General features: G+C 39.1%; 1 protein-coding gene across 2 annotated transcripts; it reads right to left on the bottom strand.

Moving 5' to 3' along the window:
- Nucleotides 1-590: 590 nt before the first annotated feature.
- Nucleotides 591-15,741, bottom strand: tmem120ab (transmembrane protein 120Ab). 2 transcript variants are annotated; one of them, XM_063016541.1, is made up of 13 exons: nucleotides 15,558-15,741; nucleotides 15,375-15,420; nucleotides 9,490-9,608; nucleotides 8,527-8,643; nucleotides 8,365-8,424; nucleotides 7,075-7,167; nucleotides 2,492-2,581; nucleotides 2,310-2,375; nucleotides 1,927-1,988; nucleotides 1,749-1,841; nucleotides 1,397-1,461; nucleotides 1,239-1,307; nucleotides 591-955 (listed from the first exon to the last, which is right to left on the bottom strand). In XM_063016541.1, the coding sequence occupies exons 1-13, from the start codon at nucleotides 15,704-15,706 to the stop codon at nucleotides 845-847; spliced, it is 1,140 nt and encodes a 379-aa protein (XP_062872611.1). In that variant the 5' UTR covers nucleotides 15,707-15,741; the 3' UTR covers nucleotides 591-844. The 2 variants fall into 2 exon arrangements, with proteins under 2 accessions (XP_062872611.1, XP_062872612.1); XM_063016542.1 differs by lacking the exons at nucleotides 15,375-15,420; nucleotides 15,558-15,741 and adding an exon at nucleotides 10,523-11,338.
- Nucleotides 15,742-16,340: the final 599 nt, after the last annotated feature.

Raw genomic sequence — 16,340 nt, 5'->3', positions numbered from 1 at the left:
TCCAAAGTTTCTACCCACTTTTTCCTCAAGCTAGATATTGAATCAGAAAGTTCATTTTCAATTTATATCTATGTGTACACTCCTGACCAGCCAGTAGCACCACTGGGGATTTAAACTCTGGAAGAAATCCTGAGGCTAGCGTAATTTACCGCTACACTACCCAAGCACCTGAAATAAATTAAAAAAATGGGAATGTACTGTCAAAAAACTTTATACGACAAAATATTTTATATTACAGGTCATTAAGATGAAAGTTATAAGCCCTAAATATAAAATGACTAATAACTGTGGGGGGATATTGTTTTGGCAATTTTAGCAATTTTATGACATCTTTGTTGTCAAATGTTTTTCACACATTTTAGTTTTTTCATAAGATTAAAATATGTTTAATGTTAGATTTACGCACCACTATAAAGTATAATAGTTTGGTGAAGTGGAGATTTTCTAGTGTCATCAAGCAAAATTAATCAGGTAAAATCACCATTTAATTTGCTTCACTGTCGTGCCAACCATAAACCTTCATGTAAAGATGAAAATGCATTTTCTGTTTATTTAACATAAAATCATAACCAGTAAATCCGAGCTTTATAATTTAAATATAGAGTATTTATTTCTACAAGCACAAATTACATGTTTTCAACTGAATTAGGTCACATCAGTGAAGCAGGGTTACACATCAGTACTAAAAAAACAATGATGTTCATATTTTTTCTAAAGCGCACATACTTACACAATAACATCTTTTAAATGATTAAATACTCATGAGTGCCCAGGTTTTACTATATTTTTATACATTTTGTCAGATGCCAAATGGAGTGTAAAACCAATTTTATGGACACACACTTTATGGATTCTTTTTCTGCTGCTTGTTTTTCAACTTGTGACGCACCACTGCGAGTGTAGTGAAGAAGTTGCCTGTAAATAATACCAGAAAGCAAAGTCCACACATAGAAACCTGCCAAAGAAGAGAAATAACAGTAAACCAGAGAATACAAAAAAATCCATCTTCATTACAGACTTTGTTGCCACTTTATTAGTTACTTTATTACTATATAAATCAAAAGTTCCAATATACGCTATATTGCTGAAAGTGTGAGGACACCTAACAACAAGCAACAAACAAACAAGGTGGACAATCTATTTCAAAACAATGAACATTAGAACAGAGCTGCCACCCACAGTTTCACCATTCTATCATTATATGCCACTATAAGGCATTCTGGGAACGTAAAACTCACCTGCCACTCTTTACATTCAGGAAGCTTAGCCATTCTGAACAGGGAGACACCACTGTAAAGCTGCCAAAACTGAAAGATATACAACAGTAACAAAAGTGATGTCCCATGTTTATTTATCTCATATGACAGTCGACATCTAGCAAAAAAAGCAAACTTACATGACCGAAGAATAGAAAGGGCAGCAGAAAGGTCAGCCCTCGCCACATCCATGACTGAAATCCCTCTGCAAAGTACAATTTATTAATTTAACAGACATTTTTATTACACTTTTGTGATCAAAACTTAGCAGTATAGACAATTATTGTGCTACAATTTAGTTAAATGCAATAAACACAAGAATCTATGTGGTTTGAATAAGCAAAACTTGCGAGAACAGAAACTATATCAAAATGAGGATATACAGAAAGACAGAGGAAGCCACAACCAGTCAGTCATCTAATACCATGCAGGAAACAGAGGAACACTTATGTAAACACTAATTGGGGGAACATGAGAAGCAGGTCCTCTTACCCACTGTCAAGTCCATGTTGTGTCTTTCTCCCAGAGCCTTCAGTCTGTAAAGACACCCACTTTGATAGTAATACTGAAGGAACTGCACAAAGCCTGCAGAAACAAAAGGGACCAAGTATTACTCCTATATGTTAGACGTATCATGGACCCAGCTTTTGATGTATTGTTTAATACTTACTTTGATAGAAGCAGTAGGCGAGAAACTGGTTTCTGAACATTTGGTACATCTCTCCTTCAGGCCTGAGGAGAAACAGTTCAGCATGCGACTGTAAAATACTGCAGTGTCTACACCAAAAATACACCAGCTTACACCAGTGCACTAAGTGTTAGTGTCAGCAGTAATTAAGAGGTGTATTCACATATTTTGGCTTTGTAGCACACACTGTGCAAAATGCTAAAAAACTGAGAAGAATTTGGGGGATTTGAACAGAAAAGTGTGGATTGTCTAGGTGTTTTTATGGAAGGGAAACTTAAATTTTATTTCAATAACATATTATTCTTCTCACAAGCACCAACATCAAAAGCATACGCTACAGAGCACCTGATAAACTGTGAACTTACCAAGTCAGCATGACACCAGATAGAAAAGCTGATACGTAGTGATGGAACACCCACCAGCCCTTTATCCTAAAATGAAACGCATGACCATGTTTATACTATATATTTGCAATAAGGAGCTGTTTATCTAGTAAGGTATTAGTGTTTTAGTGTCTAGCCAATGCAGACAATTAAAATAAACTGACCTGGATCCATTACTGATGAGAATGCTCTCACGAATTGTTAATGTGCAGTAGTACCAGACCAAGAGAAAATTTAGAAGTGCATCCACAAACCTATAGAACATCAAAAGCAAAAACATACTGACACTGGTCCATTTTCTGCAATCGTGTCTATAGAATAAAACTACTTAAGACAAATTGTGAATATTTGTGCACAATAAACTACACCTACAAAATGTTCAACCTTTAAAATTAATTATTTTTTATCCATTAATTTTTCTTTCTTTTTTTTTCTTTTGCTGGCCGAAGGGGCTGCTGGCTAACCCCTCTGACATATGTAAAGTCAGTATTAGATTCATACATAGAAGCTAAGCATGTATGGACGATCATGCTCCAGATTTGACTAAACATCTTTAATCAGTTGTTATAGGACTAATAATTACAAGCTTGATTCTACTCCTCTGCAAGACTTCACGCTAAGTCTTATGGCCAATCAGAGATGTCACACTAGTAAAATAGTGAACCTGACTAATAATAATAATAATAATAATAATAATACATTCAACTTATATAGCGCCTTTCATAATACCCAAGGACGCTTCACATAGTAGTTACAGTCAAGAACAACAATCAAATAAAAACACGAGAATGAAAGTGTTGAGTAAACTAAAACGTTTTAAGAAGAGATTTAAACTCAGAGATAGAGGAAGAGAGACGAAGAGGGAGAGGAAGAGAGTTCCACAGTGTCGGGGCAGCAACACTAAATGATCTACCACCCATGGTGGTCAACCTAAACCTGGGTATAACAAGGAGACCAGCATCAAACGATCTTAGCCTGCGGGAAGGGACATAGCGATGTAAAAGATCAGCCAGATACAAGGGAGCCAGACCATGAAGTGCCTTGAAAGCGAGCCCTAAAATTTTATATTGGATACGTTTTTTGACAGGGAGCCAGTGGAGTTGTTCAAGTACCGGGGTGATATGTTCATGTTTTTTTGACCGGGTCAGTACTCGGGCAGCAGCATTCTGAGCAATCTGCAAGGGTCGGAGGGATTTTGAAGGGAGTCCATAAAGGAGAGAATTGCAATAGTCAAGTTTTGAAGTGACAAAGGCATGTACCAGGGTCTCAGCAGCTTTAAACGAAAGGAACGGACGCAAACGGGTGACCTTTCGAAGCTGGAAGAAGGCAGACTTTGCCAATGAATTGATATGTGGCTCCAATGACAGGGGAGGGTCGAGCAGCACCCCGAGATTACGTGCCTTAGCCGAAGACTGAACAGAGATACCAGCAATAGTAAGGGATGTGTTAGTGAGAGAAGAGACAGCCAATTTGGAGCCAATAATGAGATACTCCGTCTTATGGGCATTCAATAGAAGAAAGTTTGCACACAGCCATGAGTTGAGATCACAGATGCACTCGGTGAGGGATGGGGGTGGAAAAGAATCAGATGGTATAAGGTTTAGATAAACCTGGGTGTCGTCAGCGTAGCAGTGAAAATTTAACCCATGATGACGGAAAATTTCACCAAGGGGCAGGATGTAAATAAGAAACAGCAACGGTCCCAATACTGAGCCCTGGGGGACACCCTGCTTAACAGGAGCAACATCAGATGTGTGTTTACATATGCCAACGAAGTGATGCCTATCAGATAGATAAGAGTTAAATCAAGTCAAAACTATGCCGGAAAAACCAATGTCAGAGAGCCGGGTTATGAGAATTTCATGGTTAACCGTGTCAAAAGCAGCAGTAAGATCAAGAAGTAAAAGGATAGAAGCAAAACCTTTATCAGAGGAAATAAGAAGGTCGTTGAGTACACACAAAAGTGCAGTCTCTGTGCTATGACGGGCAAGAAAACCAGATTGAAAGGTGTCAAAAAGATTGTTAGAATTCATGTAGTCTAGTAGCTGGGATGCCACGACACGTTCCAGAATTTTTGCAATAAATGGGAGATTAGATATTGATCTGTAGTTACTTAATATGGAGCTATCTAAATCAGGTTTTTTAATTACACTGGTCAACAGAGATTTTGTTTCTTGAACACTTTCGGGTGCATCTTATGTATTTTGAGCCGCTGATAACATAAATCACCTCGAATTTTTCCTATCACATACTATTTTATTGATTCATGATTGTTAAGACACAAGGCTGTCTTGTTACACAGAGGCAATGTATATTCCTCAGTACCTGTTGGTATGCTGCACACATCAAGAAAACATATCAGAACATGGAACTGTTGTTGAAATACATCAAGTACAGCAACTACACCTGAAACATCTGGAGATTCAAAGTGGCACTGCTTCTTGGATTGCAGCTCAGATATACCAAGTATTGCTGCTTCATTTGCGATTGACACAGCCACTAAAAAAATCATATTACACTAAAAAGAACTGGCCAATTTGCAGAATTTAACTCCAGATATTTTTGCCTCCACTTTACATAAGACTCAGGCTGAGGAGAAAAATTATGAAAGCAATGAACAAAAAGGGGAAAGGTTTTCGTTATTTAAGACAAGTGTTCCCGAGAATAACTGATGCCAAGATTAGTGAAGGCATTTCTGTAGGTCCACAAATCTGACACATCATGAATGATCTGGTGGTGGGACCTGAGAAAATCGCTTGGAAATGATTCAAGGATGGTTGCTGAAAATTTTCTTTTGCGACTATTGACTGCCAAACTTCATCAAACTGGTTGACAGCCTTCTTTAAGCTTACAAAGTGATGAAGTGCAACATGTCATTTAAAATCCATTTCCTGCATTGACACTTGGATTCCTTCACTGCTCATCTTGGTGCAGTAAGTGATGAGCATGGCAAATGCGTTCACCAAGACATTGCCACAATGGAATGTTACCAAGGCCACTGGAATCCGTCAATACTGGCTGACTATTGCTGGACACTAATATGAGATGCAACAGATGTTGAGTAGAAATGAAAATCAGCAGCAAAACACTTTTAGCTCGGTTGAGCTAATGACATGTATAAGATTTTAATGTGTTATAATCAGTAAAACTTAATCTCATGTTTCTCAAAATGTCTAGGTGGTACAGACAATCAGAAACTACATCTGTGTTCAGCTCGAATAGGTCTGTCACAATCACCAAAAAAATTCAAGGAAACAGAACTTTTGCAAAAAATTGTTGCCCAGTGTTATGGGAGTAACAACAGAAGTTTTCAGAGCTACCGGAACATGACCGGATTCAAGAAAAAGGTTGACGAGGTGACAAATAGAGGGCAACAAAGAAGAAATAACTTGCTTGAGAAGAACTGTAGGAGCAGGATCAAGGAGTGAGGTAGTGGTCTTGGAACCTGTTATAATTCTAGTGACGCAGACAGGATTGACAGATGCAAAAGACGAGAAAGTGTGCAGGGAAGAGGAAGCACCGAAAGAGATTGGAGATGAGAGCAGTGATTTACATGTGTGATCATTCAGTATATCCTGGTAGATGTTTGAAATTTTGTCCTTGAAAAAGTTAAGAAATGCATTACATAAATCCGATGATGGAGCTAGGGAGTCTGAGGGGGGACGTAAAAGTTTATTCACAGTAGTAAAGAGTCGCTTGGGATCCAGGCCTGCCTTTGTAATTGTAGAAGTGTAGTAGGTGGTGCCAGCATTGTTTAAAGCCTCTTTATATTTGACCAGATGATCCAGATAAGCTTGATGGTGTACGTATAAGCCTGTTTTCCTATATAGATGTTCAAGACGCCTACCAGCTGTTTTTAAACCACGAAGTTCTGCAGTAAACCAGGGTGAGGAATGCGAGGAGGGCACAGACCGAGTTATAACTGGAGCAAGGGTGTTAAGGGTATCGGCCATAGACTAATTGTAAACAGAGATGGCCTCATCAATGTAGTGAGGTAATAAGAGGTAAACTGGAAGATTCCAGGACAGAGAAGAAAGCTAACGGATCAACAGAGGAGATATTACGGTAAGAGAGAAGGGTCTTAGAGGGGGGGTTAGCAGTGTGTAGTGAAATGCATGATGTAATAAACAGATGATCGGATATGCCAATATCATGACCTGATACATTAGTGACTACCCACCCTCTTACAATTAAAGGGGCCTCAGAATGCCTAGAATGTCATTCTCTGAAAAGCCACAGCGATGCTTTTACCCCGGCTTCAGAAATGTATAGAACACCTTTATGGCCCATTACATTTTCCCATAATGTTGTCGTCTAGCCAAGGACTTAATGTTGGGGAAGATTAGTGTGATGTTAAGAGCCCTGAACCAGCCAATGGGCCGATAAAGTTCTCCTTTTATGTTTCATATGATCCAGAGGTTTATTGAAATGTCATTTATTGAGTTATAGCTTTAGATTTATCAGCAGCAATCTTATCTTCTGTTATCTCTCAGTTCCTCCACACCAAGCTTGCAAACCTGTGATGTTATGCACAGGGACCAAGTCTTGCTGGAACAGGAATAGACATTGCTTCATAGTTGGAAACATGTACTTTATTTTATATAACTGGTTTTAGATTGAGCGTTAAGCAGTGGTTGTGGTTAAAACGCCTGGACTAAATAATTAGAAGGGTATATTTCTACATAGTTTTGCTCATATAGGCTATTTCTTATACAGAATGTTGAACAATACAGTCCTTTACATGTACCTGTAGGTGAAGAACTGACAGATGAACCCCAGCAGCAGCAGAATCACTGTCACATACAGTTTGAATTTCTCATATTCGTCCTTGTATGCAGCCCTACATCAAAAGGCAAAGAATAAATGAAATTCCTTCCAGAGCTGAACTTGGACTCAAGAATTCTGTCCAACTGAGAATCATATACTCCCACCTATTGGTAGGATTAATCCAATGCAGAAATTCTTTCTTACAGCCATGTTCCTCAGTCCAGGGCCAGAAAGAAGCTATAAAATTGTATGGCCCATGTACCATATATACAACTGAAGTACAAACTCACCATCATTCATTGCTTCTGCCACATCTAACCCAACTAGGACCTTGCAGACTTTGAAACGTGTTATTATAGTGTTTCTTTTTAATTAAGGAATAACACAGTAAAACCACTATTATAGTCCTGACGTCACCAGTTTATTTTTTCTCTCAAATCTTTTTTCCCACCATGAAACAAAATAATTGTACAGCACTTAAAGCAGACTTACACATTCAGTGAGACAACAGAACTGTGATTACTTCTGCAAATTTGGCCAGGATAAGTTAAATGTTTATGAATTTGAGTACAAATTTATAGAGCGACCAAGTTATGCACACCTTTCTTACTGAGTGTGGCTTAGCAACCTTAAACTCTTCAAATAATCCATATCAGCATTTGGAATACAAATAGGTCGAATCACTCAGTATGGCCTACAGTACGTGAATACCTGACCATGATCTTGTTGGAAACCCATTTTAAAAGTATGAACATTAATAATAGTTGATCCCACTCCTTTGCAACCATACCAGCCTTCAATCCTTTGGGAAGCCTGTGGAAATTTGGACCCATTCAGTCAAAAGAGCAATAATGAGTTCTAGCAGTAAATCAACACCCATATTTATCATAATGCTGTTCAATGGTGTTTATGTCAAGCCTTTGTTGTTGGTGTTTCCATGTATTTTGGTTCTCGAAAGCTAAATTGCTTAGTGATATGCTTGTGTGATGGATTGACAAATTGGCCTAGTGATTTTCATCTTGCGCATGGCGTTTTTCAGAATAGACTTGAGACTTTTATCAGGTTTGAGCAGTTCATTAAAAGGAATGAATGACATTTAATAGAGCATGTGTTTATTGTACCAGTAAATCCTGTAACTCAGATATCTATCAGTACTGCAGTCACACTCTATAACTAAGTTGGGTGCAAGCATGTCTTGTCATTTATGAATTTGTTTATTCATTTCTGTGAACACGAATAGGAGAGTTTGATTTTATATGTGATTACTTACTTTGACTTTTTGCTTAGAAGATTGACGTTTACATTCCCAAGTACAAGACTCAGATACAGCCTTTAAAAAAGACAATGTTTGAAAAGTTTTTCCAATAATAAGAACATAGATCACATAAAATCACATAATACAGTAATATTTGTGCTTGTAAATCTGTATTACCCATTTTTCTTTGGAAGAAAAGCTTCCATCTGCTGAAATATGCCAGGCCTCTCCCGGAGATGTTCCTTGATTTCTTCCACATGTTTTGTTTCGTCTTCCATTAATCCTTTGCCTAGTCTGTAATTACAGATTTTAAATGTGACTCACTGCTTAACTGCATGAGCAAAATGTGTTTGTGAACAGAAGCAAAAATGACAAAGAGTCCAAATACAAAAGAGGGGAAAGCTACCTTCTTATGAAGCACAGAACAAAAGAACAAAAGAACAAAAGAAAAAGTTTGAGATATACACTATACTGACAAAAGTATGTGGACACCATTCTTAATTGTTTTATCCCCACCTATTGCTTACAGGTGTATAAACTCATTCATTGATTGTCTGTTTTACCTAATCAGAGCCGCTGAGGGTACAAATTACAAGGCAAAAGTTAACACTCCAAACAGGTCACCAGTCTATCACAGGTCAAAAATGCACTGGAACTTTTAGTAGCTCCAATTAACCTGACTACATGTATTTGGACTGTGGGAGGAAACCCAGAAAGACATAGTAAGATCCACCTGGGAATCAAACCCAGGACCTTCCTGCTATGGGGTAACAGTGCTACCCACTGAGCCACCATGTCACCTGTATGAAATTAATTACATTAAATAAATTATCGAGACTCTTTCCTGTTGCAGAATGAGTGTGCTACTGTATGAAAAGCAAGGTCCATAAAGATAAATGACATGCTGAGTTTGGTGTGGAGAAATCCCAGTGGCCTGCACAGAGCCCTAACCTCACAAAAGCTTGTTTAAATAAATTGGCAAAAATGCCCCCAGGGTTTTGTAGGGTGTTATATAGGGTGTTATAGCAGCAAAGATTGGGACAACATCATATTAATGGCCAAGGTGTAAAACTGGATGTACACCAAGCTCACGGTCAGGTGTAAACATAATTTTGGCTATATAGTGCATTAGCTCCTTACTTCCTTAGAGACTGAGACACGTCCTTTAAGCTCTTCCTCTGGTGAGTGATGGAGGCAGTAAAGCTGTTCTGGAGCTTGGAGACTTCATCCAGCTTTTGCATATACAGTCGATGAGTCTCCTAAGGGTATAATATTATAATGCGTTATAAGGTGTTTTTTCAACGCATCAATTCTAGACTTAAATATTTCTCATCACATGTGTAGGCACTTTGTCCACACATTGGGAGTTGCAGCGGCGATTAGGTGATGACGCATCCCTTGCTTAGATATGGCCGATTAATGCCAAAAAAGTAGCTTGCAGAGTTGCACTTTGTTTTGTTTAGTGCTCTTTGTTTTGTTCTTTGATTGTTACTAATGCTTTCTGTATTTTCACTTGGTGCAATGCAGTGTTTCTGCTCCAGTATTGCTTGAATTTGATTTCAATCATAAATTTATTGTAGACAATTTTTCTCCTTGCATAAGATAGCAGTTTGGGTTCTTTCCAGACCATGGCAAAACCTTGTAGCTTTTAAAGAGTGTGTAAAACTAGCCATATTTATATGGACATAAATATCTTACCAGTTATACCAACAAGGTCATAACTGTTATACATGTTTAATGATATTATAGTTCTTTGTGCTCCACTCCACTCCAGCAGGATATTTGACTTACAATTATTTGACTTATCTGAACTATAAAATATTAACAAGGCCATCAACAAAGTGAATAACATAACTACAATCTTTAAAAATGTTCTTGTAAAAACAACAATATTAGAGGAGAAGAAACACTAATAAAAGACAACAATGTTATTGCAGAAGCAGTTTATTTTTATAGAGAACCCTATATGCTGTTTGTAATACAATGAACAACTACTCAGTTTACACAAAAGGACTAGTATTGGGAAATAATTCACCGATTATTGTGCCACCAAAAAACTAGATAAATGCCACCCATTAGACAGTTATTTAGTGAACCAAACATGTTTGTACTGTGGCACTAACAAAGAACATTTCTTTAGCACCTATAATTTAACAAATGTTGACAATCTTACCTGAATTTGTTGGAACTCTTTCTCCAGACTTTCCCATTCCTGAAGAGCCTCTTTTAGCTTGGAGGACATTTGTGTCTTTTTAAAATAACAACTAGACAAACCCTTCCAGCTGAATATCCAGTAAAAGCTCAGTTTTAAATCATTCTAAAAGTGTGTTTTCTCTCTGTAACTCGGGCTAAATCAACGTTAGTGTGTGCAATAGCTTTGTGTGACTTCATTTATGACTGCCAGTGAACTTTGACTTTTGCAGATTCATCGACCTTTTGCACATTTATGTCTGAAGAATACTAAAAATGTAAGAGTGCTCTTAAAGTGGCCATGAACTGATCATTTTATTGACAATATAGATTAAATTGAATGTACCTGAACATTTAAAACATCATTTCAGTTTTGCTCCATACAGACAGAGGCCAGAGCTGAGGACTGGACCAAGACCTCCAGGACGAACACACGTTGCTCCCACTATAAACTGTCTGTACTGCTGTGTGCTACATAATAAATTGTTCAAACTGATAAGTGAGCACTAATTTTGCTGAGTACAAGAGAAAGAGAAAGAAAACACTGATAGAAAATAAAAGTGCTGTTCAGATGAAAATGATGTTGAAACAGCAGATTTGATAGGAGGTTGTGGTTCTATTTACAGAAAAGGTTTTATCAAAAAACACAATGCAAAGGTGCAAAGGGCAAAGCAGAATCATAGTCTCTCTCTCACACACACGTTTGCAGTTATAACAGCCTCCATTATAATGGAATGTGTCTACAGAAATATGTGCTACTCAGTCAAATAAGCGTTTGTAAGTTCAGGCGCTGATGTTTGATAAGAAGGCCAGGCTTGAAATCAATGTTCCATTTTATCCCAAAGGTGTTTATTGACCACACTTATCAATCCTGATCTGTCTTACATGTCGTAATAAACAGTCGCTTATCAAGATCATCATTATGAAATAAACTAATAAAACATGTCTGTACTGTGTGCAATATTTGTAAACCCATTACAAGTAAAATTTGCATCAGTGGCATAGTTTACCAGTGCTCATAACCAGTGCATTGCTTGTATCTGCTCCCCTTACATTGCACCACATAGCTTGAGACTATATTTGGAAGATGAAGAGCATTCAAGACTAGTGCAGTTTTAAGGCAGGAACTCATATGAGGCTCATTCTGCCTTGTTTAGTCCCCAAATGGTTCTCCAATCTCAGAGATGGTTCGGTTCTTGGAGGAATTGTTAAAGTTGAATGTAAGGGAGTGGAACCTGCAGGGGGCACAAGTGCCAAGCTGATGCGTCCCACCTCAAACAGGCTCGAATTTTGCAGGGCATGCGCAGTTTGTTCTATTAGATGCATCAGTTGCTATGAGAAAAAGTTTGGGTGGGTTGTTGAGAAAACGTTTGGGTGGATTGTTGAGAAAACGTTTGGGTGGATTGTTAAGGGAATGGTTGGGTGAATTGTTGAAAACTCAAACGTTCCCCCAACCTTTCCCCACAAACGTTCCCCCACAAACATTCCTCCAACGTTCCCCTATGAACATTCCCTCAACATTCCCCCTGAATGTTCCCTCAACGTTCCCCCACGAACGTTACCTTAACGTTCCCCCTCAACGTTTCCTCAACAATTGTTTGGGTGGACTGTTGAGAAAACGTTTGGGTGGACTGTTGAGAAAACGTTTGGGTGGATTGTTGAGAGAATGTTTGGGTAGATTGTTGAGAGAACGTTTGGGTGATTAGTTGAGGGAACGTTTGGGTGGATTGTTGAGAGAATGTTTGGGTAGATTGTTGAGAGAATGTTTGGGTGGATTGTTGAGAGAACGTTTGGGTAGATTGTTGAGAGAATGTTTGGGTAGATTGTTGAGAGAATGTTTGGGTGGATTGTTGAGGGAATGTTTGGGTAGATTGTTGAGAGAATGTTTGGGTGGATTGTTGAGAAAACGTTTGGGTGGACTGTTGAGAAAACATTTGGGTGGATTGTTGAGAGAATGTTTGGGTAGATTGTTGAGGGAACGTTTGGGTGGATTGTTGAGGGAACATTTGGGTGGATTGTTGAGGGAACGTTTGGGTGGATTGTTGAGAGAATGTTTGGGTAGATTGTTGAGGGAACGTTTGGGTAGATTGTTGAGAGAATGTTTGGGTATATTGTTGAGAGAACGTTTGGGTGGATTGTTGAGGGAACGTTTGGGTAGATTGTTGAGAGAATGTTTGGGTAGATTGTTGAGAGAATGTTTGGGTGGATTGTTGAGGGAACGTTTGGGTGGATTGTTGAGAGAATGTTTGGGTGGATTGTTGAGGGAACGTTTGGGTAGATTGTTGAGGGAACATTTGGGTAGATTGTTGGGAATGTTTGGGTAGATTGTTGAGAGAACGTTTGGGTGGATTGTTGAGAGAACGTTTGGGTAGATTGTTGAGGGAACGTTTGGGTGGATTGTTGAGGGAACGTTTGGGTAGATTGTTGAGAGAATGTTTGGGTGGATTGTTGAGGAAATGTTTGGGTAGATTGTTGAGGGAACGTTTGGGTGGATTGTTGAGAGAATGTTTGGGTGGATTGTTGAGGGAACGTTTGGGTAGATTGTTGAGGGAACATTTGGGTAGATTGTTGGGAATGTTTGGGTAGATTGTTGAGAGAACGTTTGGGTGGATTGTTGAGAGAACGTTTGGGTAGATTGTTGAGGGAACGTTTGGGTGGATTGTTGAGGGAACGTTTGGGTAGATTGTTGAGAGAATGTTTGGGTGGATTGTTGAGGGAACGTTTGGGTGGATTGTTGAGGGAACGTTTGGGTGGATTGTTGAGGGAACGTTTGGGTGGATTGTTGAGAGAATGTTTGGGTAGATTGTTGAGGGAACGTTTGGGTAGATTGTTGAGAGAATGTTTGGGTAGATTGTTGAGAGAATGTTTGGGTATATTGTTGAGAGAACGTTTGGGTGGATTGTTGAGAGAACGTTTGGGTAGATTGTTGAGAGAATGTTTGGGTGGATTGTTGAGGAAATGTTTGGGTAGATTGTTGAGGAAATGTTTGGGTAGATTGTTGAGGGAACGTTTGGGTGGATTGTTGAGAGAATGTTTGGGTGGATTGTTGAGGGAACGTTTGGGTAGATTGTTGAGGGAACATTTGGGTAGATTGTTGGGAATGTTTGGGTAGATTGTTGAGAGAACGTTTGGGTAGATTGTTGAGGGAACGTTTGGGTGGATTGTTGAGAGAACGTTTGGGTAGATTGTTGAGGGAACGTTTGGGTGGATTGTTGAGGGAACGTTTGGGTAGATTGTTGAGGGAACGTTTGGGTGGATTGTTGAGAGAACGTTTGGGTAGATTGTTGAGGGAACGTTTGGGTGGATTGTTGAGAGAACGTTTGGGTAGATTGTTGAGGGAACGTTTGGGTGGATTGTTGAGGGAACGTTTGGGTAGATTGTTGAGGGAACGTTTGGGTGGATTGTTGAGAGAACGTTTGGGTAGATTGTTGAGGGAACGTTTGGGTGGATTGTTGAGGGAACGTTTGGGTAGATTGTTGAGGGAACGTTTGGGTAGATTGTTGGGGGAACGTTTGGGTGGATTGTTGAGGGAACGTTTGGGTAGATTGTTGAGGGAACGTTTGGGTAGATTGTTGAGGGAACATTTGGGTGGATTATTGAGAGAATGTTTGGGTAGATTGTTGAGGGAACGTTTGGGTGGATTGTTGAGAGAATGTTTGGGTAGATTGTTGAGAAAATGTTTGGGTGGATTGTTGAGGGAATGTTTGGGTGGATTGTTGAGAGAACATTTGGTTAGATTGTTGGGAATGGTTGGGTGAATTGTTGAAAACCCAAACGTTTTCTGAACAATTCACCCAACCATTCCCAACAATCTACCCAAACGTTTCCTCAAGGTTCCCTTTTCACGTTCTCCCTCTCACGTTCCCTAAACGTTCCCCCTCAAACGTTCCCCCGTTTCCCCACGAACGTTCCCCCAATGTTCCCCCTCGAACGTTGTTCCCCCACGAATGTTTCCCTAATGTTCCCCCCGAACGTTCCCTCATTGTTTCCCCTGAACGTTCCCTCAACGTTCCTTCACAAACGTTCCCCCAGTGTTCCCCCGAACGTTCCTCCAACGTTTCCCCACAAAAGTTCCCTCAACGTTCCCTCACGAACGTTCCCTTAACGTTCCCTCAACGTTCCCTCACGAACGTTCCCTCAACATTGTGCAAAAGTGACTAGCACTTGTATACTCTCTAAATGCCAGATTTTATGTCTGGCTATGATGAGTTTTTGTATCACTCACCCTAAACTTTTAAGGCGTTTTCACACCTGTGGTTCGTGTGCAGGTCACATAGAAGTCTAAGATACTAGCCCCCCGTAGGTGCTCAACAGACACAGTGGGCTGTGTGTGATGGAGAGAAAGCCATATGAGGACTGCAACAGCGACTTACGCCAGTTACAATACCCCAGTGCCAACACCAAAAGGTATATGTACAGGCTACAGTACCATGTATTGCTTATTTACAAAGGCAGCCTGGCAGGTGTGCCAAGAAGCCCTCATAGAAAGAAGAGTGAGTGGGAAGTCTCATTAAATATGCCTTTATTTGGCACCCCGTTGGCACAGTGGAATTTTCCGCTGGCACACCAGAGCTAGGATTCTGATCTCCCTAAGTTCGAATCTCAGTTCGGACACAATCAATAGTGCCTGCAGCAAAACAAAATTGCCCACTAAAGTCTGCATGGTGGGAAAAAAAATGAACGAAAAGGTGTCAAAATCTGTGGTGCCGTGTAAGGACCCTGGTTTGTACAGATAAGTGTGTGACTCTCCATGCGCAACACTGGCCTCACACAATAATCCACCAAATATGGGCGCACACAAAGTTGGAGAGAGCGTGTGTGTATGGCAAAAATACCCTTCTCTGAGGTGATCGGGGTCTCCAGGAGCAGAAGACAAATTGGCTATGATAAATTGGGAGCAAAAAGGAGAAAATAAATTAATTAAATTCAGCAACTAAGATGAATTCATTTAGTTTTTTGTAACAGATTAAAGGTAGTGGCCTCATAAATTAAAGCTGTCGGCATTTATCGGTCGGTACCTATTTAAAATGTTCGCAAGCCGCCTCCAAAAGAAGGTATAAAGACGTTCAGCTGGTGTTTTCCTCTCCCTAAATCTCAAAAGCTTCTGATTTGTTTTAGTGATGTAACACCACTTGCCAGACTCCTCCAAATTAGGCGATGTTTCCATTACTCCAACCGAAGGCTCACAGCGTCAGGTGGCAACAAAATGCCATGTTGATCTCTGAAACATAGCAGAAGTGAGAGGAGGCCCGTGCCTTTCTGATGTATAATTTCTAAATAAAGGACTTTTATATAGTAATATTTCTATTATTTTAAATTTAGACTGTTATTAAAAGAAATTCTCTATTTTCCACACAATAATTCCACTTTATAATGATAGTACACCATCTGTAGATTTCAATCAATTAATATTAAACCATTCTGATGTGTCATTTTAAAATAAAGGCCTTTATATTGCCACATTTCTATTATTTTAACTCTATACTGTTATTAAAAAGAATTATCTAGTTTCCACACAATAATTCCACTTCATAATGATAGTATACCATCTGTAGATATAACTCAGTTAATATCAAGCGATTCTGATGTGTCATTTTTAAATAAAAACCTTTTATATTGTCAAATTTCCATTATTTTCTATCTAGACTGTTATTAAAAAGAATTTTCTAGTTTCCACACAATAATTCCACTTCATAATAATAGTACACCATCTGTTGATTAAACTCAGTTAATATCAAGCAATTCTGATGTGTCATTTTAAAATAAAAGCCTATTATATTGTCAAATTTCCAATATTTTAA

This window comes from Trichomycterus rosablanca, chromosome 20 (assembly GCF_030014385.1).
Source record: "Trichomycterus rosablanca isolate fTriRos1 chromosome 20, fTriRos1.hap1, whole genome shotgun sequence".
In the NCBI taxonomy this organism is placed as follows: domain Eukaryota; kingdom Metazoa; phylum Chordata; class Actinopteri; order Siluriformes; family Trichomycteridae; genus Trichomycterus; species Trichomycterus rosablanca.
The sequence above is the reverse complement of the archived record's forward strand: the minus strand, read 5'-3'. Positions and strand labels throughout refer to the sequence as shown.

Bases quoted from the DNA above. Each gene is read 5' to 3' on its own strand.
- tmem120ab (XM_063016541.1), bottom strand. From the start codon at position 15,706: ATGGAAACATCGCCTAATTTGGAGGAGTCTGGCAAGTGGTGTTACATC. The intron at 9,609-15,374 runs GTATTTTTGCCA...TTATACCCTTAG, and splicing joins CCCGATCACCTCAGAGAAGG to GAGACTCATCGACTGTATAT. The intron at 956-1,238 runs GTGAGTTTTACG...CTTCTTTGGCAG, and splicing joins CTGAATGTAAAGAGTGGCAG to GTTTCTATGTGTGGACTTTG.